We start from the raw sequence: 26,761 nt of genomic DNA on the forward strand, positions 1-26,761 counted from the left end.
TTCCAACACTCAAACTTGAAACAAAGTAAAAGACACTGACAAGTTTTTAATGATTTAAAAAAGTTTTAATCAACATTTTTTATGTAAATTGATTAATTCAGCCAACACTTAAATGCAACAACATTTCATACATTTTGTAATAAAACATTTAATACTTAACATTTTTCATACATTTTGTACATTTGATTTGGTAATAACATTACCAACATTAGAAACTGTAAGCATGTACGTAACCATTTGTCTCTTGAGGGTTATCTGGTTCTCTGGGTTGGGGTTCTTCAGGATTAGACTAATTTATATTAGACTCGAGACTGGAGTGTCGTTCATTAATTCATTAATCTGCTTAAGGGTGCTTTCACACCTGCCTCATTTAGTTCGGTTGAATCGTACTAGAGTTCGTTTCCCTCTTTGGTGCGGTTCGTTTGGTCAGGTCTGAAAGCAGCAATCGCACTCGGGTGCGCACCAAAAGCGGACCAAACAAGCGTACCGAGACCTTGAAGAGGTGGTCTTGGTACACTTTCAAACGAACTCTGGAGCGATTTGTTTGTGGTGATAACGTGATCCGACCTCGAACAGAACCAACTGTAAAAGTACTGATCATTTTTGGACTGAACCAGCTGCCGTAGTCGGCTGCGCTGACATTGTGTGCATGATATTATTACCTGATAAATCGTTGGCAATATTTTTGGGAAGATGAGCATGTCAAGAGTTAATAATTAATGCACGGCTCCTCTTTAAGTGACGAGCGATGCGCGGTCGCCGTCTGCAGTGCATTAGAACGTTGTTTTCACGTCGCATCCGCGCTTCATTATAGAAATGTATTGTTTGCATACTGTGGTAAATACACACAGTGTAGTAGATTATGGCCAGGGACAAAACTGGCCCACGCAGTCGTCTCTCCATAGAGTTATTATTGTTTGCTGGCTTTGCGTCTTCTGTTGGAATTTTCGCACACGTAAATTCTGACCAATCGAAAAGCAGTTTAGGAAATACGCCATGGCCAATGAGTGATGTGGATGTTGTCACGTGTGTGCGTTTTGGTTCGTTTCAACTGGTTCGGACCAAAGCAATCCGTGTGGTGTGAAAAGGAACCAAAAAAGCTGAAAAATGCAACAATGTATAATTGTTTGCCCTTGGTTCGGACCAAATGAACCGAACTAGAGATGTGAAAGCACCCTTAATCTTTGCCTCCGATTCCTCTGGTTTACCCTCCACTGCTCCCTTTTCTTCTTTACAGCAGAAGGGGTCATCTGCTGTACAGGCTTTTTGGGAACTGGCCTTGATTTGTAGCTACACACAATAATAATGAGTATTAGATGCAGGTTGTAATCACACCAATTTCCTTACAATCATATTTTCTAAATATTACAGTAAATCTGTAAAATTATAATGCATCATAAACAATGCTTGTTACTGACACATTATCATTCCACTGAGTCATCACTATAATACCTTGGTTTCTTTTTTTCAAGATACTCAGCCCTTGCTTCTGCATCTCCGTTTATCTTGGCTCTGAACCGTCTCTGCCTCTCTTTATTAGACAGAGGCATCTGGAAGGACAGAATTGACCTTAAAACATCAGAAGCTATACTAAAGCTTTAATAAAATGTTGATATATTAATAAATATGATTACATTATTCATGATTTGACCATTAACATTACAAAATTCAATTAAATGATAATGACCCATTTGACTCATTGAATCATGAAATCAAGATGAATGACAGCAAAAATATGGCAAAAACATTTTAATTATGTAAATAATGTTAATGTTAATAATATAACTATAATAACTATGCCTAAAAGTTTACAAATGTTAATTAAAAACTAGATTGTTAAGCATATGTCATTCTGGATAACGGATGACATGTCCTGGCTAACAGAGTTTTTTTGTTATCCAAGAATGACAAGTTGTTATCCAGGAATGACAAAACAAATATTTTTTCTTTATAATCAGGCACTAACTTAACCACCTATGGAAAACTACTACTTAGCTATCATCACTTAAGGTAATCTTTTAGATTAAATAGATAGTTTTTTAATATAAAAACATCATAAATGTTTTATTGGTGTTATCCAAAAAGACACATGATATTACTACAAAGTGCACCAGTGACCGAAAAGGTAAAAATATCAACATTTTAAGAGACGCTTACTGACCTTTGGACATGTTCTGGTGCTCCTTCAGGGTCTTCTTTTTGATACAATATTATGTCACATGACATACCAAAGTGCATTATGGTCCAAAATGGTCATTGATGTCTGTTATCCAGGAATGACATTAGAGAAATCACAATTTGGGGACAAAAGTCTTTCCGCCATAAAAATGTAAATAAGCTTAGTATTATCACTATATTTATAGGAATCGTTGAAAACATCAATACAATTATGCCCAAGAAGATTTTAAATACTTTTTAATTTTTTTTGTATATTTTTGTTGTATTTTTGTATTCAGATTTTAAGCCGGGACAGTTACCCGGAATGACATTTTGGGGATTTTGAGCTCAATAGTTCCTTAAAGATTAATGATTTATAATGAATTATCACATGAGTAATTAAAGAGGGGGAAGCTGAGTCATGTAATCAAGTGCATTAAAAAATGTATAAATTTTTTATATTATTAATATGCTTGGGACACCAGAATTGACACGCCACGTCATTGACCCATAAATAAATGTGAGTTCAAGCTATCCCATTATGTGTCCCTCAGGGTATCATTAAAAATAAACGATCTACTGTATCTTCTACTGAAAAATATTTAGAATAATTGAAAGAATAACTACAGAGAAATAACAGTGACACACAAGAGCTAAATTATGTCTTTTTGGATGTATTCATTGGGTTAAGTCTGCTGTGGTAGTATAAAATATAGATGATTTTTATGGATACGCTGTTCATATTTCAAAGTGTGACATTGCTTTTAAATGCGATAGTAAATTGTAATAGTTTAGTGTTGCACTGAACTCAGTGGTCACAAATGCTTTGATGTGGTCAGGGATTCATTTATCTATGCATTGATGTTTGGTTAAGCTCTTTGTATGCTTGGTTGATCCAGTGCCAGGTAATGTGTGTCACAGGTCAGCACTTGGATGTGTGTGTGTGTGTCTTCTGTGGGACTGACAGTCCAAAGAACAATATGTGCTGTGTATATGTGCGAGGACATGCCTGTGTGTGTATGTGTGTGGTCTGTCTGCTACCTTACCTCTGAAGCACAATGAAGCTTTAACCATGAGTCCAGTGGTCTTGCTTCAATTATAACAGTGCTGTGAGCCGCTTACACCTCTCACAGAGGTGCATGGCACTCGGACTGCAAAGCTTTATTGATACACCAGAGATTAGAATGAAAGAAGAGGAAATTCTACTTAAGTCTATAAAAAATGTGCAGGCGTCAAGCTGTCAAAGCACGATGGTGTTTCCTTCACCATTATGTGTGTGTGTGTGTGTGTGTGTGTGTGTGTGTGTCTGTGGGAAAAGAGTACTTGTGCCAAACAAAGACCAGAGAAAAATGAAAAATCTCATGAGGTTATTCAGTTTATAAAGAAACATTAATATATAAATGTTGAAATGTTGACAGAATCTGGTACAATACAAAATAAATGAACAAATAAAATAAAATAGCATTGGGTGAAAAATAACGATATAGTCTGCTGGCCTAAGCCCAATGTGAGGCTTTGTCAAAACAATAAAAAGGATGTGATAAATAGGAAGGCATTGGAAATTACAAACCAATCAATAATGTTTTGAATCATATGGCATTGTTTTCCATCAAGTGTGTTGATGATCTTGTATTTATACCGTTGCTGTATAATGTCAAAGTTGTAAGGGGTATAAATACCTTGCTAAAAGTAAAAAAGTAAAAACAAGCGCTAAAAATCTTACTGTTGAGCTGTTGATACCATAGTGCAGTCATTGGCTATGACCAAAAACTGGAAAATGCTGCCTTCAGAGGACACATTTCAAGTTAGGAAGGTATCAAGGTATGTCTGAATCAATAGGTGCGTTTACATGGAGCACTTTAATCGGTTTAAAAGCCCAATCCGAAGGACTTTTATATTTGTCCTAAAAAATTTAACCATGTAAACGACCTGACCTGATTACTTTGCAGTGTGCGTCCTTATATGACGTGATACACAGCACGCGCCTTCACCACTGACCACGTGCCGCGCTCACACGCAAGCTATAATGTTAAAGGTGCACTATGCAGCTTTTGTCCACTGGAGGGCGCCTATGCAAAACAAATGCGTAGTTTGATGACGCAAAGTGTGAGCGCAGCATCTTGGGTGATGTGGTCTTCTCATCACAGCCGGTGAAAAATAGGACTCGGGCAGAAATCACGTTCATGCATGCGGTTATTAACGTTACTGTAGTCTAAAGCAGAGCAGGACCGAGTGTTATGGACCTGAGCAAAGCTGCTGGAGCGATTGTTAAACAAATACCCGCCTTGCTAATACCGGGACTTTTATTATGACGGGACGGGACTCATTTGCCGGGCGCCTGCACAGATCCGCTCTTCCGGTTATGATTTTGAGGTAATGCAGCTCTGTTTATCATATTAGATACATTTAAGTGTGTTTAAAACGATGTTATGACTTTACTCTGTGCGTTCACTTGTTCACACTGCTAAGAGTAAAGCGCTCCTGCCAAATAAAAGCTGAAACCGAGGGTAACGCAGATATGACGCAATTGACAGGCGACTCTCTCAAATGCAATGCTGCAACGTCCCTGTCCTTAGTTACAATAGCAATTTTCTCACAATTTACAAATAGTTGGAAACATCTGGGATATTGTAGGTACTCAACTGAACAAAATATATAACACTGGCATAGTGGTTTTTGGATATTTTACTCCAAAAATACTACATAGTTCACCTTTAAGAGGAAAGTAATTTTTTCTGAGGGGTAAACTTTTTATTTCGTAAGAAGTTATGAAGATAATGTTGGTATAATGACACAGACATAGCATGGCTACATCCTCTCATCTTGACAGCGTTTGTCCCAGGCACTTTTACTTCAACTGCGCCTGACAGAAGAGTTTTTTTCCCCTGAGATTATCATTACACTTTACAACAAATAAATAGCTTTTATAAAAGCGTATAAGTCCTGGTGGCCGTCGAGGCATCCGTGAAAACATTTCAGCTGCTGGAGAGGACAGAGTCGACATTTCTGATGTGGCAGAAAAACTGCTCTGTGATGATTGCGATTGAAAGTCAGCACATGTAAACCCCAGATCGGTTTAGATAACGTCTCATGTAAACAGTCCATTGGATCTTTCAGTCGGAATTATTTTAATCGGAATGACAAAAAAGTGTGCATGTAAACGTGCCTAATGTTAGATTCACGTCCTGTCTCGGGAGATAACTTCATCTGATCGAAACATGTATAAATTTATCATTCACTGCCTTCTATCACACAATCCTATGCATTCCATTCCATGATAGTTGAGCTACAAAAAGAAAGATTCAAAGTATACTTATTTGTATAAGTTTAGTTTTTCCGAGTATGGCCCTGTATGACTTCATTAAGGGCGTAATTCCTTGTATGGTCACTTCTACCCGGTGACCGCATGCAGAGCGCTCCCATCAGCTAGGTTCGTTCTGGTTATGAAAGCTGTCGGCAGCACTGTAATTTTAATTTTTAGACCACAAAATCAACTATGTCACTAAAGAAGTATGTTTTTGGTTGTGAGGGAAAAATAACCTTTTTCAGCTTCCCAAATATCCCAGTGTGAAGGTTAAAATAGCCCTAACACAAAAAATGTGTAAAAAAAGACACATCTTCTTCGAGAGTGTAGAATGCTCTATGTACTCAACATTAGCATAAGATTAGTAGAAACTGTATTTGTTATGAATCATTTAAAGTTTTAAACTGTTACACTGCCTAAGAAGTCTGCCCAAAATTAGTTTTTTGAGGTAACGTCGTATGAAAAAACTGCCTTATAAGTCATTGCCTGATAAGGCAGCGAGGCAGCTGCCTATGTTTTTTGATGAATCCAGTATATTTACCCCAGATAATGAACTCATTAAAGGTGCACTATGTAGTATTTTTGCAGTAAAATATCCAAAAACCACTAGGCCAGTGTTATATATTTTGTTCAGTTGAGTACCTACAATATCCCAAATGTTTCCAACTATTTGTAAATTGTGAGAGGACTGGGACGTTTCAGCATAGCGTTTGAGGAAGTCGCCTGTCAATTGTGTCATATCTGCGCTACCCTCGGTTTCGGGTTTTATTTGGCAGGAGCGCTTTACTTTTAGCAGTGTGAACAAGTGAACGCACGGAGTAACGTCATAACATCGTTTTCAACACACTTAAATGTATCTAATATGATAAACAGAGCTGCATTACCTCATAATCATAACCGGAAGAGCGGATCAGTGCAGGCGCCCGGCGAATGTGTCCCGTCCCGTCATAATAAATGTCCCGGTGTTCGCAAGGCGGGTATTTGTCCAACAATCGATCCAGTGGCCTTACTCAGCTCCACAACACTCGGTCCTGCTCTGCTTCACACTACAATAACGTTAATAACCGCATGCATGAACATGATTTCTGCCCGAGTCCTATTTTCCACCGGCTGTGAGGTGAAGACCACATGTCCCTTTGCATCATCAAACTACGTATTTGTTTTGAATAGGCGCCCTCTAGTGGACGGAAAGTTGCATAGTGCACCTTTAAGAGGAAAAAAATTTAACCACTTTAAAAATTATTATTATTATTATTAGTAGTAGTAGTATTTATTATTATATTCAAATCTATCCTCCATTACACCTGTGGAAAAATGTTGGGAAAATCCCTATATTTGATATTTGAACCTCATGAATGTTTTAAAAAATGTAAATATACTTTCAGATGTCTTTTCTAAACAGCTCCTGTTTTATTATTCGTGGAATGTGTGACAGGAAGAATTGCTAAATTTCGGATGATTCTCTCACTAGGGCAGACGGATTGAAAATAATTAATCATTATGTTGTGCTTGACTTTTGTTCTGCTGGATAAAGTTTTTTGTCTTTATATGCCAGATTATATACTTTGAGATATAGATCACCGTTATTTGATACATGCAGGCATTGTGGGATTTTCCATTCTTTCCATGGAGTGGTGCTTCTATGCGTCTGGAATAATCTTTACCTCTAATTCACCAAGCAGTATGTAAAATCAACCAGCTGAAAATCTGAGCTGGTATTTCCAGCTGAATACTCGCTCCAGGTCCCCAGCTGTTTGGCCAGACCCAAACCTAGCCGTCCAGCTATATTTTAGTATGCTTTGTAAAGATTCCCATGCGATTTTTCCAGATCTTTTTCAAAGACTTAGGAAGTGAGTCATACCCATTTGTAGAGCAATTATGTGTTTATTTTCACTTCTGTCCATAGAATATTTGCAATTTCTGCGGTGTCTGTGCCTTAGGTCCAGGAAACTGATATTGTTGAGTGCTTAATCCCTGGCTTGTTCATTCCTAACAAATGCCTTGCAATGAAATACAATTTTCTGGGTGTGATTATCATACAAGCTGATGAAGCAAAAAGTGAAAATCAGTTTTAAGGGATTAAGTTACTTTAGGAAAAAATCTGAGATTGTTAATATTTTCCATTTTATAGTTTCCTTAAAAGGCAACTGCATTTGCAGTTTAAAAATGTGACATTGCCCACGTTATGGACAATGCCTTATTATTGTAAGGCAGCTAATTTCTCTGAAGACTGTCCAGCAACCCCTGACCTGGCCAAACATCAGAGAAACAAATGGTAAATAGGGAAGTGCTCACTGTTTACTTCCCATCTTCTCAAATAGCTCTTTTTTAGATTCTCACGAGAATAACTGCCTTTGTTTAAGTTTTTATAGTATATGAAATTATTATTAGTTACAGTGTTTGTGGGAATGAGATGTGCTTAATGCTTAAACCAGGGTTATTATAGTTGAAATTTCGATTTTCTATTTTATAATCAGTTAAACTTTTTTTGTTAAAACTAAATTTACTGTGCTAATTTATATTATTTAAAAAATGTTTAACAAATTTATGTTTAATGTAAATATTTGAAATGTTAACATATACCATGTATCTCAAAGTAACGTTTATTGGTAACACTTTAGAATAATAGTCCGTTATTAATAGATAACTATGCAGGAAGTAATGCAGGACTAATAAGTAGCACGACATTAACACTCGAGCTACTACTATTAACTAATATAGAAACAAGCTGAACTAATCAGTAAGTAATATTGAATTTAGGAGATAGTACCTTATTAAGTAATCAATAATTACTGACTGAGATTAGTCTCATTAATAACTATTAACTGTTAGTGATGCATTGTATTACTTTATTCAGAGTAACAAAGGACAATTTTTAAGAACTAATGGTGATCTAAAAATGTTTTCAACTTTAAAACAATGGTCCAGATCACTAGAAGTTCCTGAATAATGAATAGGTAACACTTAAGTAGTTAGTGAAGCATTTTATGACCACAATGAGAGTCAAAAGAAGACAATTTCTCTCATCTCAGACATGTTAATATTGTGATTAGTAATTAATTAGTAATTCTTTATATTTTTTCCTTGTTACGTATTAGGTATTAGTGATGCCAGTCTCATTCAGTAACTATTAATTACCCTAATAAGGAACTATCTTAGTCCTAAATTCAATATTACTTACTGATTAGTTCAGCTTGTTTCTATATTAGTTAATAGTAGTAGCTGAAGTGTTAATGTAGTGCTACTTATTAGTCCTGCATTACTTCATGCATAGTTATCTATTAATAACCATTTTTCTAAAGTGTTAACAGTTTATTTATAAATCTTGAAAATGTATGCTGGGATCACAATGTTTCCACTTGCCACTGAGTGAAATGCCCTTTAAATGACTGTATTGCTAGGAAATAAGAGGACAACAAAAACATTTATACGAGAAAGAAATGACTCTGCGTTATTGCTGCAAAAATCTTCTCAGCCGCAAAAAGTATTATTCTTTCTCCTGCTAATATGTCATCATATGGGATGCATTTACAGGGCCTGCTCACAGGGGCTCAGTTCGCCGTTTAAGCGGTCAACCCTGAAATAAATAATTACGTATAAGGCTCCTCAAACCTAATAATTACATGCTGGAAATGACGGAGCTTTGGGTTTTCCATGGTGATGTAGGAGAAAAGAAAGATACGATTTTCCCCCTCTCTTACATTTTTCCATTCCGTTTCATATGAAGTGATGCGGAAGCTCTATGAAACAGGAGCATTTCCCTTTAGCAGGCACGCACAAGGCATCGGGTGATTTTAGACCACATTATGAGCTAATTGGTCAAAGTTGAAACAACTGCCTGTGTTCGAGCGGTCACCGAAGGGCTGACTCAAGCGGGAACAAACCATGGCCGAAGCTCAGGCACAGAAGTCATTGCAACTTAAAGGTTACGAAGGACTGTTTCAGTCCACAAATTCCGTGTTTTGCTGTAGATTATAGTGTGGAATTCTGAATTGATGGTGTCAGGGATTTTGTTAGTCTAGTGGTTTAAAGTGTACCCTGAGTTTACCTGAGTGTATAATTTGTCGAGGTGAGTGGTTGTAAATCGCAAGGTTGAACGGAGCTGTTTTGTCCCTGGTCGGTTTCTGGTTGTGTGTCTCCATGTCTCTGCATTTGTTTGCATGTTTGAGTACTTTGTGCGTGTGCATGTGTGTGTTACGGGGTGCAAATCATGCGGCTATTCCTGCTGTGGTGTGCGGTTTCAGTTTCCACATATCCCGATGTTGCTACTGGCTCTTAGCGCCAGTCAGCTCAGCTGCCAGATATCTGGAAAAGTAAGAATGAGTCACTGCTCAGGCGAGACAATTTGCTCGCTTGCTTTCAGTATTTATATTAAAGGCCTCTGCCATCTTTCACTTTATATGAGCATTTCTATTGGTACACTATTGCCTTGCTTACAATTAAACCGCGCTCCATTCTCTCAGCAATATGTGAATAACCACATCATGTGCGATAATAAAACAAGCGAGGGCTTAGAGCGTTAAAGGGTCTTGGAACATGGAAACATGGAGGCGTTCCATCAGAAATATTGAGATTTTATGACACTTTTGACAATTTGGTGCTCCTTGAGTAGAACAGACCTCCATGGAGGAAAGAGCTAATTGTCAGTGCTGTGCTGTAGCAAATTGTTGCTTTCAAAGCTTACAGTATGTGTTTACACTTTGGCAAGTTTCATTTTAAAAAAGAATGATGTTTTTCATGTAACCTTCTTGTAACCTTAAAGAATGGTAACACAATCTCATAGCAATTTGTAAATATTTTGCGGTTTGGCAAATTGTTGGTAGATTCATACAGTCTCATATGATATTACACCCCAATCAAGTGTATAGCATATGGGAATGTATCGCTGTACTCTCTGCTCTGTCCAGGCATGGCTGCTTGAATGAGCGGGGAGTTTTTGCCCAGAACAGTTCCATACCGCCAACCTTAAATTTGCTGTTGCTATTGTTAAAGTTGTTTTATTGTTAACATTCCTCGTTATCATTAATACATCTTAGATGATGCCTGTAAAAAAATAAATAAATAAAAAGAATGTCTCCAATTGAAAAATGTCTAGTGACTGATCATCACATCTAAATTTTTTAGTTAGCCAAATTGAATTTCTGTGAATTGGTGCAATTTAATTCACAGAAATTAAATTTGGCCAACTGAAAAATTTAAATGTGATGATCAGTCACTAGACAATTTTCAATTGGAGACATTATTTTTTTCTTTCTACAGTGTAGAAATCCTTGGTTTAAGGATTGATTGGGTTAGGCATTTTCTTGCTCATGCTTTTTCTTTTTTAAGAAAAAAAAAGTTTATGTGTGAATCAAACTGAATGACAAATTATATTTTCTCATGAGGATGGTTTTGAACTGTATCATGATAACTTACATTAAGTCAGAAAATATTTTGTAATTTTCATCAAAAATTAAAAATATTTTTTAAATAACTTTTTTAAATAAGGTATATGACCATCCAGTGAATATTAGTTTCTGTTCCTCTCAATTCCGATTTCGTTTTAAATCCTACGGTGGCCGATTTAGTCCAAGATTAACATGGCAATCCCCCTCTTCACATTCGACACGGTGCGATCGAGTGTTAAAATGCAAAAGGCGAAGCTTGAATTTACGGTTATGTCCCTCTTTGGCTAATATACTTTCAAGATGGAGGGGCAACATGGCGACCAGCATTCGAACCCCTCACCCGTATGTATTTTCAATGGCATATTATAAACTTACGAGAATACTTTATTACTAGAAAGAAGTAAATATACATTAATGAGCACATATATTTTTGAAAGAACTAAATGTTTTTAGCTAAGAATAAACTTAAAAGGTTACACAGTGTAGCTTTAAGATAACATTAATCTCCAGTTTTTAAAGTGTGTATTAATCTACAGGATCCAAAATAATAAGTTAGCAACGTCCTCTCTGCCTCTCTTAAAATTAATTTCTGCACCCACTAAACCCAAATATACTGTATATATGGTGTAAGAAAAAAAAAAAACTAGATTATTCTTATTGTTATCTTTTTATGGTTGTCTCTATATAATTAATCTCTTTAAACATATTATTTTTGTATCAATCATTTGTCACGTCACAGACAAGGGAAGATGGTGTGAGGACTCAAGTGCAAGAAGAAATAATATTTATTTACAACAAACAAAACATAAGTGCAAAACAAAACCCACGAGGGGGAAAACGTAAACTAGAAAATACATAAACTGGAACTGAACACATACCACGAAGAAGTCACAGGGGAACGGAAGAGGGGGATCAGACAATTACAGGAGCACATGCTCAGAATGACAAAACCCACACGTGCACACAAGACAGGACAGGCATGTGACATCATTATTATGCCGTTATAAATAATCTTCTTTTTCAATATTTATTTTTTGTATACTCATAGTTTATATGCAGTATCCTATTCTAACATATTTTTAACTTTTGTCCTGAAGATGCACTCAGTGACGTATTTTTTCTAACAATTTTTGTTGCCACATTATCAAAAGATAAGACATAGCAGTAACTGACAGGTAAAGTGAATAACACAAAGTGATTATTTCTTAATTACGGCACCTGTTAGTGGGTGGGATATATTAGGTAGCTAGCAAGTGAACACTTTGTCCTCAAAGTTGATGTATTAGAAGCAGGAAAAATGGCCAAGCGTAGGATTTGAGCGAGTTTGACAAGGGCCAAATTGTGATGCCTACAAAACTGGGTCCCAAAAGCATCTCCAAAACTGTGGCTCTTGTGGCTTGTTCCTGGTCTGCAGTGGTCAGTATCTATCAAAAGTGGTCAAAGGAAGGAACAGTGGTGAACCGGCGACAGGGTCATGGCCGGCCAAGGTTCATTGAAGCATGTGGGGAGCGAAGGCTGGCCCATGATGTCTGATCAAACAGACAAGCTACTGTAGCTCCAACTGCTCAAGAAGTTAATGCTGGTTCTGATAGAAAGGTGTCAGAATATACAGTGCATCATAGTTTGTTGCATATGGGGCTGCAAAGCCACAGACCTGTCAGGGTGCCCATGCTGACCCCTGTCCCCCTCTGAAAACGACAACAGCACGTGAGCATCAGAACTGCACCACGGAGCAATGGAAGAAGGTGGCATGGTTTGATGAATCTCGTTTTCTTTTACGTCTCATGGATGGCCGGGTGTGTGTGGGTCACTTACCTGGGGAACACATGGGACCAGGATACACTATGGGAAGAAGGCAAGCCAGCAGAGGCAGTGTGATGCTTTGGGCAATGTTCTGCTGGAAAATCTTGGGTCCTGCAAACCCTAAATTCCCTTTTAATCCTGCAGGTGCAATTCAATCTCTCACACATCATAAAGCATCTAAGCTACTATTTTTAACTTTAGTGTGCATGACGTCCAGTTCAGCACTACTGTTAATGGAACAGTAGCACACAGCTGAGATGATTATTTGTATCTTTTTTGCCTGGTTTCCAGAACAACATATCAAAATAAATATGTTTCTGTTCAGTAAACTAAATTAAGAACAAAGCCACAATTCAACCATCAAACATAACATTGAATACTGCGTTCTCAAAGGAACTCTGACCCTATGAGAAACTATGAAATTCTGACATTGTTTTTCAAGAATATTATTTACCTGTTTATTTGTATAGTTCTATGATAGTTTTTATTTGAACTGAACAGCATAACCAGCAAAAATAGCCCTTTCATGGCAGATCTCATGGAGAGAGAAGAGCAGCTGGAATGTAAATGGCTATGAGATCACAATTTACAGTCCAAACCGCTGGATTTCAACACAGCGAGTGTTGATTCGGGTTTTAGCATACCGAGATTACACAAGTTGAGCTCTTGGTAAAATATTGTATATTGGGAAAGCAAAGCTTTCATCACAGCTTGCTAGTGAGTGCGAGGACACCGGCGTCTTTGCCCAAACCACTGAATTCCTCCAGTTGAACGTTGCCTGTCAGTCAAGCGGCCAAGTACATCACACTCTTGTCTGATTGGTTGACTCATGCTTCCATGGCCTAACCACAAAATCTATGATTCCTAAGATGATTTCATATGATTCATGAACACATTTATGTTGGGACTTAGAGGGTCATGTCATAGAGATGAAAGTAATGTGTACTAATTGAATGAAGGAGCATTAATTTTATATAAAAGCTATAGAACAACCTATTTTAATAGCACTGGTTCTAAAAAAATCCTTTATGGCAACTGTCTATATCCATACTGGTAACTTCACAATGTTATTTGCCAGAATTGTGGAACGTTTACATTTGAACATGGAGTTTTATAGGTCAACCATCATCTGCACTCAAACAGTTTCTATTTGAAATTCTGGAAGTGGAAAGTAAAGGCAACACAACAAAGCAGGAGTTGGCATTTAGATATTACCACAGTTCAGCATTTTGATTGTGGTTGCCATGTTTTGAGCAACAGTCGAAGGGTCCAGAATTTGGATGATCTGACTGGCACTTGACACTGTGGTGACTTCTGGGTTTGACCACAGCAGAGCTGTCACTGACATTGCTCTATAAATCCTTGCCAACACAACCTGGCTGAAAGCTCAAGGAAAATAGGATTTTTTTTCCAGCTCCCAAAATATATGACGATAAAAATATGTATTGGTTTTTTTATTGATAGATATAAAAAGAATCTGTTTATATAGTATGCTTTATTTTCTAATTAAATGTCTCTTTAAATGTTTCTTTAAAAAAAAAAAAAACTTTAAATAAGGACTTTGGAAAATTACACACCACTTTTTTATTTAATTACTTTCCATCGTGATTAGAGCCATTATTCAAAAGTATTGCTATTATTATTATTATTACTGCTGTTTTAGATTGTGCAAGTCCATTATTTCTCCATTACATGATGGAGATGTGAATGGCCTCATATTGTTGAATAATGACATTTTCATTATAAGTTTAACAAAATTTGTTGCTAGATTTGTTTTTTGGCTTGTGTTTCTCTAAAGGGTCAGTCATACATCATGCAGCAGGTAATGTGGAGGTTACTGGGGTAATTGTTTGCAGTTGCTACTGCTGTTAGAGGGTTTGTGGTCATGAGGTAAGTGTTGCTCCTGCTGAGTATATGTATTGATTTCCAAACTCTCCTCAACAAGGAGCTTATAGAACCCTTACATTTTGGTGGAAAGAATGAAGGAATGTTTTCGAAGGAAGGAATGAAACTCATTATTGCAATTCATTCTGTGCATTAGTCTCTTTCTCTCTTTACTAAATTCTTCTCTGAGTTTAAGTATTGGCATGGCAATTTTGGTCGAAAGTGTTTTCCTTCCATGTGGAAACAGTGACTGAAGCAACCAGCTCCTTCTCAGGCCCCTCTTCTCTTTTTAGCGAAAGAATCAGACTTAAATTTTAATTGCAGGTTACTCTACGATTTATCATTTGTTTAGACTGTTGACATTTTACAAACTGACAGTGGGGATTCTTTAGCTATGAGCTGCAACCTCACAATACTGGTAAAAGCTGCCTTATGTTGTGTTGTGTAACCAAATAGCCTCTTTTCTATCCATTTATCCACTTTTTTATTCCTCGTCTGCTTGTCTTTATCCATTTTTATAGAGGACAGAAGATTGCAAGAAGAAGAGAGTTAATCCGTATCTTTTTTGATAAAGTCTATAGTTAGCTACTTTATGTTCACTGATGGTCATAGATAGTAGGGATAGGGAATTCCTATTTTTAAATAAATAAATGTGTTCTTTCATGTGCATTATTCAGCAGATATGGACATAATATTGCACTAACATATTCTGACAGAGCTTTCCTGTGCTATTAAGTGGCGCTGTAACACTGCTGCTGAATCTACATTGCGGAACAGACAGTCTGACCAGTGTAGTTTGAATCTCAAACAACAGATGATTATTTTTGCTGACTCAAAAGACTTCCAAAAAGCACAAATGGAAGGGGAAAGTTTTGCACATGATCTACTGACAACTGTCTATGACGTGCAAATTAAAGAACACAAACACTGCCAGATAATTTCCATGATGACCAATAATCTCTACCAAGAGCAGTGTGAAATTGCGTCTGGTTTCAGACATGCTTTTTTTTGGCTGTTAAATAATGGTGCAAATAACAGTAAATTGACCAGTGCAAACCTTAGTAAATCACGTTGCATAATTAATTTAAATACTCTCCTCCCATACATTTTGCGTCTGAAAGGGAAACTCCTACAAATACATAATGCAATAAGGTGTCTCTTTAGTAAATCCTAACAGTTTTTTAACGGCAAAAGAGGGCTTGTGCTGGGGCAAGCTGTTAGTAAATCTGGCCCAGTTACATAAAAATGGAGATCGAAAAGTGAGACTGATTAGGCCTAACTCTGCTAGTTGGTCATAGTTCTTAAAGGGTTACTTCAGCGATTAGCATATGGCTTTGTATCAGTAGAAACCCTGGATTTGAATAATATATTCAAATGATTGTGCTTTCCCCCCTCATATCCCCCTGAGACAAGAGATTTATGCATTTTATTTCTGGAAAAATTCCTCCTATGATGCAAATTGACAATATTTGCATCCTAGGAGGAATGTTTGGCCAAAGGCTAAAGACTACAGCCAGCAGAGGGAGCCATTTCCGCATGTTTTGAACCCGCGCATGGGGGATGGGAGATTACACTCAGCTCGCAGGGAGAGCTCAGCTTGCAGCTGCAGGCGCTCATTTAAACGGAGCTATGGTGAGCAATGTAAGTATTTTAAATTTCTTAAATTAATTTCTATGAAAGTTAAGTTTGCAAAGGCATGAACTGAAACGTGCCAGACTGAACTTGCGTTGTGGATGTAATGACTCACTCATTTTATTGAACAGACACGTTCAGTTTTTGATTGTAGTGTCTTCTCCAACTCAGTCACTGTAAACAAGTTGGTGGCTTTGGGAATGGCCTCACAGGGCAGCGAAGCATTCTGGGAATTGTAGTCTTTCATCCCCATGAGACAAAAATACAATTTCTGTCTTTTCTCATTCTAGAAGGCACCAAATTCAAAAATAATTTCACATTTCTACTTCATTGATGACCCAGTTTAAAAACAGGTTCATCTTCCCAGCGCTGAAGTACCCCTTTAAGACAGAGTCTTAACATTGCTATGTTTATGCAACTGGCTTCTGGTCTGCCCACTGCTGTCAGTATTGGAGGATGAATCAGTTCAGAAAAATCACATCTCTTTGTCTCACTCTTTCTCTTACTTTGTGCCTGTGTCTGTTGGAGTAACTAAGGTCAATGGTTTGAATGCAGTTCTCTGCAGAATTTTAAATAACGTAAAACTCCCAGCTGCCTTTTTTGTGAATTATACTTCAAAGTTGTATGCCTGTCTTTGATAGAAAGATTTGATGAAAGAAAAGAAAGATGGCTTTTTAAGTACTCTTAATGAAAGCAGCACCCTTTACTTTGGTCACTTATGTTTAAAGTAAAATCAGCTCAATGTTCCTCAGATGTTTTACCATCTCTTTGGTAGCCAAATTATATATTTAACTCTTATACCAAAAAACATGGAAATGTATTAATACACACCATGATTAATTAATTAAACAAGATGTGTGTATTAGCAACAAGCCCCAAAAATAGTATTGTTATTATTATTGTGGATAATACAGACTAGTGAATCATAAGTTCATAAATCAATGCATTTCTTAGTATCATATACTTTCTTCGATGCACAATTTTGAAGATATTGCTCATTTTAAACTTGCCATTGTGAACTTTATTGGTCCTTTAGTGATGTGTACAATTACATTTACACTGCATGTTCATTTTGACCGAAACTCAGTAACTGTGGTTTTGCTATTTTCAAGGTCAAGTTAAAATGGAGGTGGGCCATATTTCACTATTAGAGCAGTCAGAACGTCAGTATTAGTTATTATATAATTTGTAATTATATGCTTGTGTAGCGTGGTTTGGATGGTGTCTGAGGTTCTGCTGAGAGTTTGTCAGTGGGCTTTATAAGGCAACATGCTGCTATGTTAACCACAAATCTCTGCATCAATCAAGTTGGAGGGCATCTATCCGAAAGTATGCAGTTTAAACTGCATGTTAAGCAAATTAGAAGCTTAAGGAAGTTGGTTTTTTGCCGTAGAGGTGATGTACAATGATCCCTGAAACTTGAATTTCCATATTCATCACCAAAAAAAGCATTTCCAGGAGCAATGTTTGAGCTCATAAGTGACCCAAATCAAGTATAGATGGACGAAGAGACAAAAAAAAGTAGGAAATGAGAGAGAAAAAGAGTGAAGATCTGTCTGTTGGCTGCATGAGCACCTCCTTTTAGTTTGGCCACAGTCTCCTCCTCTTTGCCTCAGATATAGAGTGTTTTTAGGAGCAGCAGAGTCAATCAGAGCTGGGTGTACAGGAGAGCACACTGTCAGGATATTCCATACTTACGCGCACACACACACACACATACACTAACATACACTCGGCCACGTTCTCCGTCACGCACATGCACATGGAGTACTACTGGACCCACCTACTCTGGATTCTCTGGAGCGTGATGCCAGGTGAGTGTGTTTGCACGTGTTGCCTGTTTTCAATTAAAAAACCATTTCAGAGGCAAATTGGTAAGTAAACACTCCATTGATACTACCAAATGGAATTAAATACTCTGCAACTTGAGAGTTGAATAAGTGCCATGGATGTGATTTGTGTGCATGGGATAATATCCCAGTACCGTGCATCTCCCACGTTTGCTTTCCAATGTCAGGCGCTGTTACACTGACCTCCTGTCATAGATGGGGATGCTGGATTGGCTGTGGAATGGTTGAAGATTACCCTTGCTCCAATTTCCATTCTAGCACTCACATACTTTGAAATGCAAAGAGATTTTATCAGGAATATATTGGGAGTTCATTGTTTGCAGTGTCTGGGAAAGATCTGGTGAGCAGCCAGATTAAAGTTCACTTATGAAATGACACTCTTGACAGCATATTCAAGGACTTTTGCAGTTCACTGCTGTCATGGGTCAAGTGTCCCTGGGAAAATTGAAATCAAAATTCCATTCCTACCCAGTCCTGTCGTGTTTTAGGTCTCATTTAATTTAGTCTGTCTATCCATCTGCAAAATGAAGAATGCGATAAATGAGAATATCCAAATATTTATTTCATGTAATTTGATTGGCTAATAATTGTGTAACTGCTGATGGAACTAATACTGATGAAGGACTAATGTGTAAGAAAGTGTGTGTGTGTGTGTGAGCCTGTTTATGTGGTTTATGAGGACACAAATTTGTAGAACTACATGGGTATTACACTGGTATTACACTATAAATGTGGTTTATGAGGACATATCAAATGTCCCCATTATTCAAACGGCCTTAAAAACATACTAAATTATGTTTTTTTGAAAAAGTAAAAATGCAGAATGTTTCCTGTGATGGGTAGGTTTAGGGGCAGGGACAGTGTAAGGGGATAGAAAATACGGTTTGTACAGTATAAAAACCATTACGCCTATGGAGAGTCCCTGTAAACCACATAGACCAACGTGTGTGTGTGTGTGTGTGTGTGTGTGTGTGTGTGTGTGTGTGTGTGTGTGTGTGTGTGTGTGTGTGTGTGTGTGTGTGTTTGTGTGTGTGTGTGTGTGTGTGTGTGTGTGTGTGTGTGTGTTGGTATGTTCAAACATGCTTTTTTTGTTTTCATCTTGACCATTTGCCAGTAAGCCAGCTGTGACCCAGGCCAATTTTAATTAAGTCCAGCAAAGTAAACATTACACTAGGCAATACTGTAAAACTACTGTCTATTGTACTCCTTTCAGTGCTTCCCTGTTCACATTACATTAACACATGCAGTTACACATTTAACCTTTCTTTTGCAGCTGAATGTAGCCTGATTTTTTTTGTTTTGCTGTTGTTGCTCAAACCAGTTCTCATGACCTTTTAAATATGGCTCATCAGACGCTCCTAAATTGAGCTGCACTCAAATCCATTCTGACTCAAGAGAGGTGGACAATCGTGACAAATGTTGGATGGAATGGTGGAAGGACATTCAAACCGCATGAAATTCAACCTGTTCATACTGAAAGGAAATATTAAAGCATTTTTAACTTTTTTAACTTTAGTTAGTGTGTAATGTTGTAATGTTGCTGCTTGAGCATAAACAGTATCTGCAAAGTAACAGCACTGAAAGTTCAATGTAAACAGAGATATTGTCTTTTAAAATTACGGCAGTTTATCGCCTACAAAAATGGTCGGTTTGGACTACAACAAGCTTCTTCCTGGGTTGGTGACATCATAAACCCTTACTAGACACCGCAGAAGTGACTTCTGCCCGTAATGGTAAGGGGCGTGGCGTTTCCAGAAAACCTGTGCTTGGCACTTCAGCCAATAAAAATACATGAAACTACATTTGGCCATCTAACCAATCTAAGACCATTGCGTTTTACGGAGAGATGGGCTTCACAGAAACATATCAAACGATACTTCATAGCAAACTTCATAGCCATTCAAAGGACAGTGGAGACAGCAGTGTGGAATAAAGGTAAAATATAAGAAAAATATGGCGCTAAAAAAAAAAAAAAGTATTAAGACATGTTATACTGCACCCCATAAACACAACCATGCCTAGAAAAAAAAAACACAGAACCACCCCTTTAATCTGTTCACACTTCCATCCAATTAATAGTATAATTCCATGTTTGAATAACCTTCTGACTATGACAGAAAAGGTTGGTTAATCCAGATAATACTCTTATCTGGAATTTAAATTAAATTAAATTTAAATTAAATTTCTTGAGGTAATTAATTCAAGTGTGATTGATTAGGGCTTCATGTTTGACAGGGAAAGCCATAGACTATAAAAAAGACGCACCTTCACTCTCTACCATTGTGGAAAAGTGAAGCCCCCAACGTTCAAATATGTGCTGACATCTTGGAGTGGAGCTGTTGTATCAAGTCCCTGCCCCACACTAAAAAAAAACTTGCATTCACTTAGCCTGGTTAAAACCAGACCATTCTCAGTAGTAACTGAGTTATGGTCTGGCAAAGCTTCATAAACAAATAATTTCCAAAGGGGCGTCACCAACGGACGATGACGTAGCCTATGCAGAGCACGGAGAAACATTTCAGACAGCAATTCTCTGTTTGTGATTTCGAGGAAGATGTAGCAGTGGCTTCTGACAACTTTTGCCGTTGTTGTAAAAGAAATATGATAATAGCTTGTGACCACCACCACTCCATCAACATTTTTCACAATTTGAAAACCTTAATAGCATCTCAGACCGACTGAAACATCTCGGATTGACGGTCGAACAGAAAACATCAAGCTCTGTTTGCATGTGCCCCCTTTGTAAGGCATTGTATTGCGATTAGAACGCGATTTGCAATATTTTGGAAATACATTAATTTTGATGAGTCTTTGGAACATTGTGTCTCACAAATCTTATTCAAATTCAGTCATTTCAGATGTGTTAGAATATTTTCAGACTTGAGCATAGTTACGCAAGTTATTAATTTACAATTATTATTTTTTTTTTTACATGATTACCATGTCTAGTCATGATTACCAGATATAGAGGAAACAAGCACAGAAAGGCCAGATACAGAGCTGCACATGATCACACTCCCCATCCCCTTTATCAAAGTAGCCAGTGTAATCCACATCTGGTAGCCGAGTGTTGTTCTTTGCTCGGGTTTTAACAAAAAGAAAAAGTTTAAATCGCTTAAAACAGAGGCGATAGCTGATTCGAACAGCAGGCGGTATCCTGCTTCAGCATCACTGCGCTGTCGTCATCGTGTAAAGCCTGCCCCAACATTTCTGATTGATGCTTCGATTTCGAGGGATTAGAAATGATCTTGAATGAGTTCTTTGCCAGACTACTTGAAGAGCAAATCTAAATTTGCTGGAAGTTGTCTGGGTTTTCCCAGGCTAGCATTCACTACTAATATGATTTAAAGGGTTAGTTCACCCAAAGATGAAAATTCTTTCAATAATTACTTACTCTATTGTCATTTGACACCCGTAAGACACCCGTAAGTGTTCATTTTCGGAACACAAATAAAGATATTTTTGTTGAAATCTGATGGCTCAGAAAGGCCTTCATTGACACCAATGCCATTTCCTTTCTCAAGACCCATAAAGGCACTAAAGACTTAGTTAAAAAGTCCATCTTACTACAGTGGTTCTACAATAATTTTATGAAGAGACGAGAATAGTTTTTGTAAGCAAAAAATAACTTGCAAAGTGACAATATAGGCCCAATTACAAAACAAAGTTTTGAACATTATGAATCAGTGTATCGATTCATGATTCGGATCGCCAATGTCACGTGATTTCAGCAGTTTAACGGTTTGGCACGCGACCTGAATCATTAATCAATACGCTGATTCATAACCATTCGAAACTTTGTTTTGAAATCGGCCCATTACTATATAAGTCGTTATTTCGTTTTTTTGCGCACAAAAACTATTCTCGTCACTTCATAAAATTATTGTAGTATCACTGTAGTGAAATAGGCTTTGTAACAACATTTTAGGGCCTTTTATGGGTCTTGAGAGAGGAAATGACATTGGTGTCAATGAAGGCCTGTCTGAGCCATCGGATTTCAACAAAAATATCTTAATTTGTGTTCCGAAGATAACCGGAGGTCTTATGGGTCTGGGATGACATTAGAGTAAGTAATTAATGACAGAATTTTCATTTTTGGGTGAACTAACCCTTTAAATATGATTTGTTTTCCTTTAATGCTGAAGATCTCCATTATAGGAACAATATGTGAAAATGTCTTTTGAATAGCTGTCCTTTGGTAAATGTTTGTTTCCTGGCAGATTTATGGTGTAAAGAAACAGCTGTTATCTATTTATCATTGTAGTTTTTTAGAGCTTTGATGTTAGTAGCAGCTGATTTAGGCTGAGATTAAAGATGAAATATTGTGATCTCAGATGCTTCTACCTGGAGTACTACTTAGGAAATAATAATTATGGAAGAAGGTTAGTTTATGTGTGTGAGGAACTCCAGAGCTAGTGAGTAATGACTGACTGTGGTGTATATCTGTCTGCTGATGCCACGTGCCTCACGAATAGTTTTCTTTGGCCTTGAACCCAGTCCTAGGCCACCAGGCTCATCCCCTGCTAGCCATCTCTCAGCAGCCCTTCAATGAGCTTTCCAGACCACAGAGCTCACAGTTGGAAAGTCAGCATGAAATGTGCAATGTCTCGTCATTTAAATCTTGATCTGTGAGTGTAACAGAATGTATCAGTCCCTGAGGTGCAGCACATATAGCAAAAGCATAAAGTCCATGAGATCTTAAGCAGAATAGCATTTCAAAGCAATGGTTTGAAAGATGCATTTCCGGCATGTGGAATTTATTAAAAGTCAATCTGCTGGCTCATAATCCTCGCCAGTGGGCATCAGTGAGGCTCATTAGCATTAGGGCAGTTCCTCACGCAAATATTTGTGAAGGAGGGAAGGAATGATGAGGGGAGAGCAGATGTTTAGAAGGGGGTGTTTGTCACATGTGGGCTTTATAAACAGCTGCATGTCTGACTAAAGTCTGCTAATACTTCAGTATTGGTGGCATCGATGTGGGATTTGACCATGAACACAGTAGATGTGCCATAGATGTGGCCACCAACACCAGCTTAAATGTTTCTTTAGAAATGTTGTGATTCTGATAGCTACTTGATCAAGATTTCAGTGTCTGGGCATGTGGCACTGATTGTTTTGAAGTGGACTATAATATATTGCAGCTGCTGGTTGTAGGCTGGACTTTTGTCTTATATACAGTGGGGCAAAAAAAGTATTTAGTCAGCCACCAATTGTGCAAGTTCTCCAACTTAAAAAGATGAGAGAGGCCTGTAATTTTCATCATAAGTAGACTTGAACTATGAATGAGAATGAGAATGAGAAAAAAAAATCCAGAAAATCGACCCAGCTATGTTTAATCTTCAATGCCCTTGTTGATGGAAGAAGGTTTTTACTCAAAATCTCACCACACATGGCCCCATTCATTCCTTTCTTTACACGGCTCAGTCGTCCTGGTCCCTTTGCAGAAAAACAGCCCCAAAGCTTGATGTTTCCACCCCCATGTTTCACAGGTATGGTCCAAATCAGCTTTCTTTCTCCTCCAAACACCAAAAAGTTCTATTTTGGTTTTAATCTGACCATATGACATTCTCCCAGTCCTCTTCTGGATCATCCCATCCAAAAGCTCTCTAGCAAACTTCAGATAGGCCCGGACATGTACTGGCTAAAGTAGGGGGACATGTCTTGCACTTCAGGATTTGAGTCCCTGGCGGCGTAGTCCGTTACTTTTGGTAGCATTTGTTGCTTTGGTCCCAGCTCTCTGCAGGTCATTCACTAGGTCCCCCATGTGGTTCTGGGATTTTTGCTCCCCGTTCTTCTGATCATTCTGACCCCACAGGGTGAGATTTCAATGTGGAGCCCTAGATCAAGGGAATTATCAGTGGTTTTGGATGTCTTCCATTTTTTAATAATTGCTCCCACAGTTGATTTCTTCACACTAAGCTGCTTACCTATTGCAGATTCAGTCTTCCCAGCCTGGTGCAGGTCTACAATTTTGTTTCTGGTGTCCTTTGACAGCTCTTTGGTCTTGGCCATAGTGGAGTTTGGAGTCTGACTGTTTGAGGTTGTGGACAGATGTGTTTTATACTGATAATGAGTAGGGATGCACCGAAATGAAAATGGCCATTTTTTTTACCATTACAATAATTAAATAGTAAAAATTTGCATTTTACTATTTTGTGTTGCTTTTTAGAGAAATAAATCAAATAACAAAAATACACTCTGTATGTCTACAACATCAAATGTGCATTGAATAGTGCAAAAAAGGTGGATGAACCCACAACAAATAAATAACTGTCCTAGACATAAGCCTACTTAGCCTACTTCTTCAGGAAAATTGGCAGGTTCTTCTTTATGAAATGTAGCTTCTCTGCTTTCTCACATGAAAGTTGGTTCCTCTTCTCATCGATGACATGAGATGCAGCACTAAACAGTGCTTGCACACTGCTGATATGTTTGCTGCATAAAGCGCCCGCCTCTCATTCTACGTGGGTTACTATTTGATCGCGTCATTAAAAACGTCATTGTTCGGCAAAAATGATTCGGTCTTTTTACTTATTCAAAGTTAAAAAGTGCTTTTTTTGGCTATTTTCGGCCGAATAATTTTGGTTGACGAACATTCGGTGCATCCCTAATAATGAGTTCAAACAGGTGCCATTAATACAGGTAACGACTGGAGGACAGAGGAGCCTCTTAAAGAAATTATTACGGGTCTGTGAGAGCCAAAAACCTTGCTTTTTTTTGTAGGTGACCAAATAATTATTTTCCACCATAATTTGCAAATAAATTCTTTAAAAACAGAAATTTTCTGGATTTTTTTCTCATTCTGTCTCTCATAGGTGAAGTGTACCTTTGATGAAAATTACAGGCTTCTCATCTTTTTAAGTAGGAGAACTTGGACAATTGGTAGCTGACTAAACAATTGTTTGCTCCACTGTACATGAAGGTGACTTGACTTAACTTGATTTTATATTTTTATGATCTCTAAGAAACTGTACTCAGTTCAAGCACATCTGCTTATTTTTGTCTGGTGAACATTAAGCATGTACCATAATACAAATTATTTCTTCAGAATATCAACACGATGTAATGCCTCTATTTTTGCCAGATGACATTGTGTGTATTTTTACAATGCTCATAATCAACAGATACATTTCTGCTTCAGTATGTATTTTAGGTTTTCAGTGAAGATGCGTTCTTCATATGTGAAAGATTGGTATTTAAAAGACAAATGTATAGAAATAGGGGAATGAGACTGGAACATTCGAACTTGCATCTCTGTGAACAGCTTTTTATTATTTGATTTTTTTTGCATCCAGACAACTATACCATGGGTCTGTCAAGCTCAAGGTCTGTTTGCTAGACTTCAGGATTCATGGACATTCTCATAGACTGGAGCATAGAATGGACATTCTCCTAGACTGGAGCTTCTCTGTCAGTATGAGTGTGGTGTGGCTCCTGTAGCTTGGTTGTGGTCCAAAACAGCGCAGGCCTGGCCTGGACACACAGCGCAACCCTTGCAGCCACTGTATTGAGGTTTATTTATCTGGGCAAAGAAATCCACACACAGGAAACCCACTCTATAGGACCTGCTGATATTACAGAGAATATTAAAGTGTCTGCCACGTTAGGGATTTTAAATGGAAACTAGAACCTTTCTACTCCCCTCTCTTTCTCATTCTTTTTCCCTTAGGTTTTTTTCTTTCTTTTTTTCAAGGTTAAAGCTGTTCTCAGATGGTGTCTGGGACAATTTGGTTTCAGAAACAGACTGGATGGCTTAGATCTGTATTTAAACCAGCACTTTGGAAAAAGTGATCAATGACTGGGAGGGAATTTGTGAGGCAAAAAAATGTCAGACCTTAGTAAAACTGTCACAGGTGTTATTAGGTTTTTCCTCTTCACTGGTCAGCCAATGGATCTATATTTAGATTCATGCAGGTTCTAATTTTTTGTGGCTATTCATAAACAAAGATCAAAAGGATGTCTGGACAGTGTTGCAATTTGTGCAAAAGTATATATATATATATATATATATATATATATATATATATATATATATATATATATATATATATATATATATATATATATATATATATATACATAATAAGATGCATTACACTTTTCAAATTCGATTGAGGCCTGAAATTCAAGTTCAGGTCTGACAGGTCACATTTGTTCAGCTAGCATCAGCTAAGTGTCTGCTGATCACGTCTACCTATAGGAATACGAGTTCTATCACAGCATACATATTTTAGCTCTTTCAGTATTATCAGCTGCTATCACACTTCTCCGGAGCTCATTTACCCTCCTCCATCCCCAGTTCCTCTTCTCGTCAGTCATGATTTTGTATTCTTATTCCTCTTTGAATCAGACTAAATATCTGAATTATTTTGTACATTTAATATGAACATTAATGATATCTGCAATACATTATGTTGGTTCTGTTCTGTTTACCCTAAGGGGGGTTATCGCTGCTCTCCCTGCTCTTTTCTCCATGATAAGCTGCATGGGTGCGCAGGGAGTTCTTGCCCAGATAGCGCCAATCCAAACTATATGCTAATAGTCAATCAATCATCTTTTATGATAGTGGCCCTGACATAACTAGGATATCTGTTTGTCAAATACACATTTTTATCTTTTTTCTTTTGAAGAAAGAAGGGCATGGAACAGAGGATCTGATGAGAATAAGTATGTGTGTGTGAACCAGGTCACTTTTAGTTTCCCTATAAGCCTTCATTGCAGTTCACAGTGGGACATACAGTACG

At 37.6% G+C, this 26,761-nt stretch overlaps 1 protein-coding gene and 1 long non-coding RNA gene across 3 annotated transcripts in view; one reads left to right on the top strand and one right to left on the bottom strand.

The window, feature by feature from the left end:
* Nucleotides 1-240: 240 nt before the first annotated feature.
* LOC137084568 (uncharacterized) lies at nucleotides 241-2,664 on the bottom strand. The gene is made up of 3 exons (XR_010906767.1): nucleotides 2,162-2,664; nucleotides 1,453-1,550; nucleotides 241-1,290 (listed from the first exon to the last, which is right to left on the bottom strand). It is a non-coding gene; the product is annotated as an uncharacterized lncRNA (long non-coding RNA).
* Nucleotides 2,665-17,838: 15,174 nt separating this feature from the next.
* Nucleotides 17,839-26,761, top strand: part of itga11a (integrin, alpha 11a) — a 63,614-nt gene continuing 54,691 nt past the window's right edge. For both annotated transcript variants that reach the window (XM_067440677.1, XM_067440684.1), the window contains exon 1: nucleotides 17,839-17,981. In XM_067440677.1, the coding sequence (XP_067296778.1) occupies nucleotides 17,924-17,981 (58 nt within the window). In that variant the 5' untranslated portion in view covers nucleotides 17,839-17,923. The remainder of the gene's footprint in view (nucleotides 17,982-26,761) is intronic.

This window comes from Pseudorasbora parva, chromosome 1 (genome assembly GCF_024679245.1).
Source record: "Pseudorasbora parva isolate DD20220531a chromosome 1, ASM2467924v1, whole genome shotgun sequence".
NCBI lineage: Eukaryota > Metazoa > Chordata > Actinopteri > Cypriniformes > Gobionidae > Pseudorasbora > Pseudorasbora parva.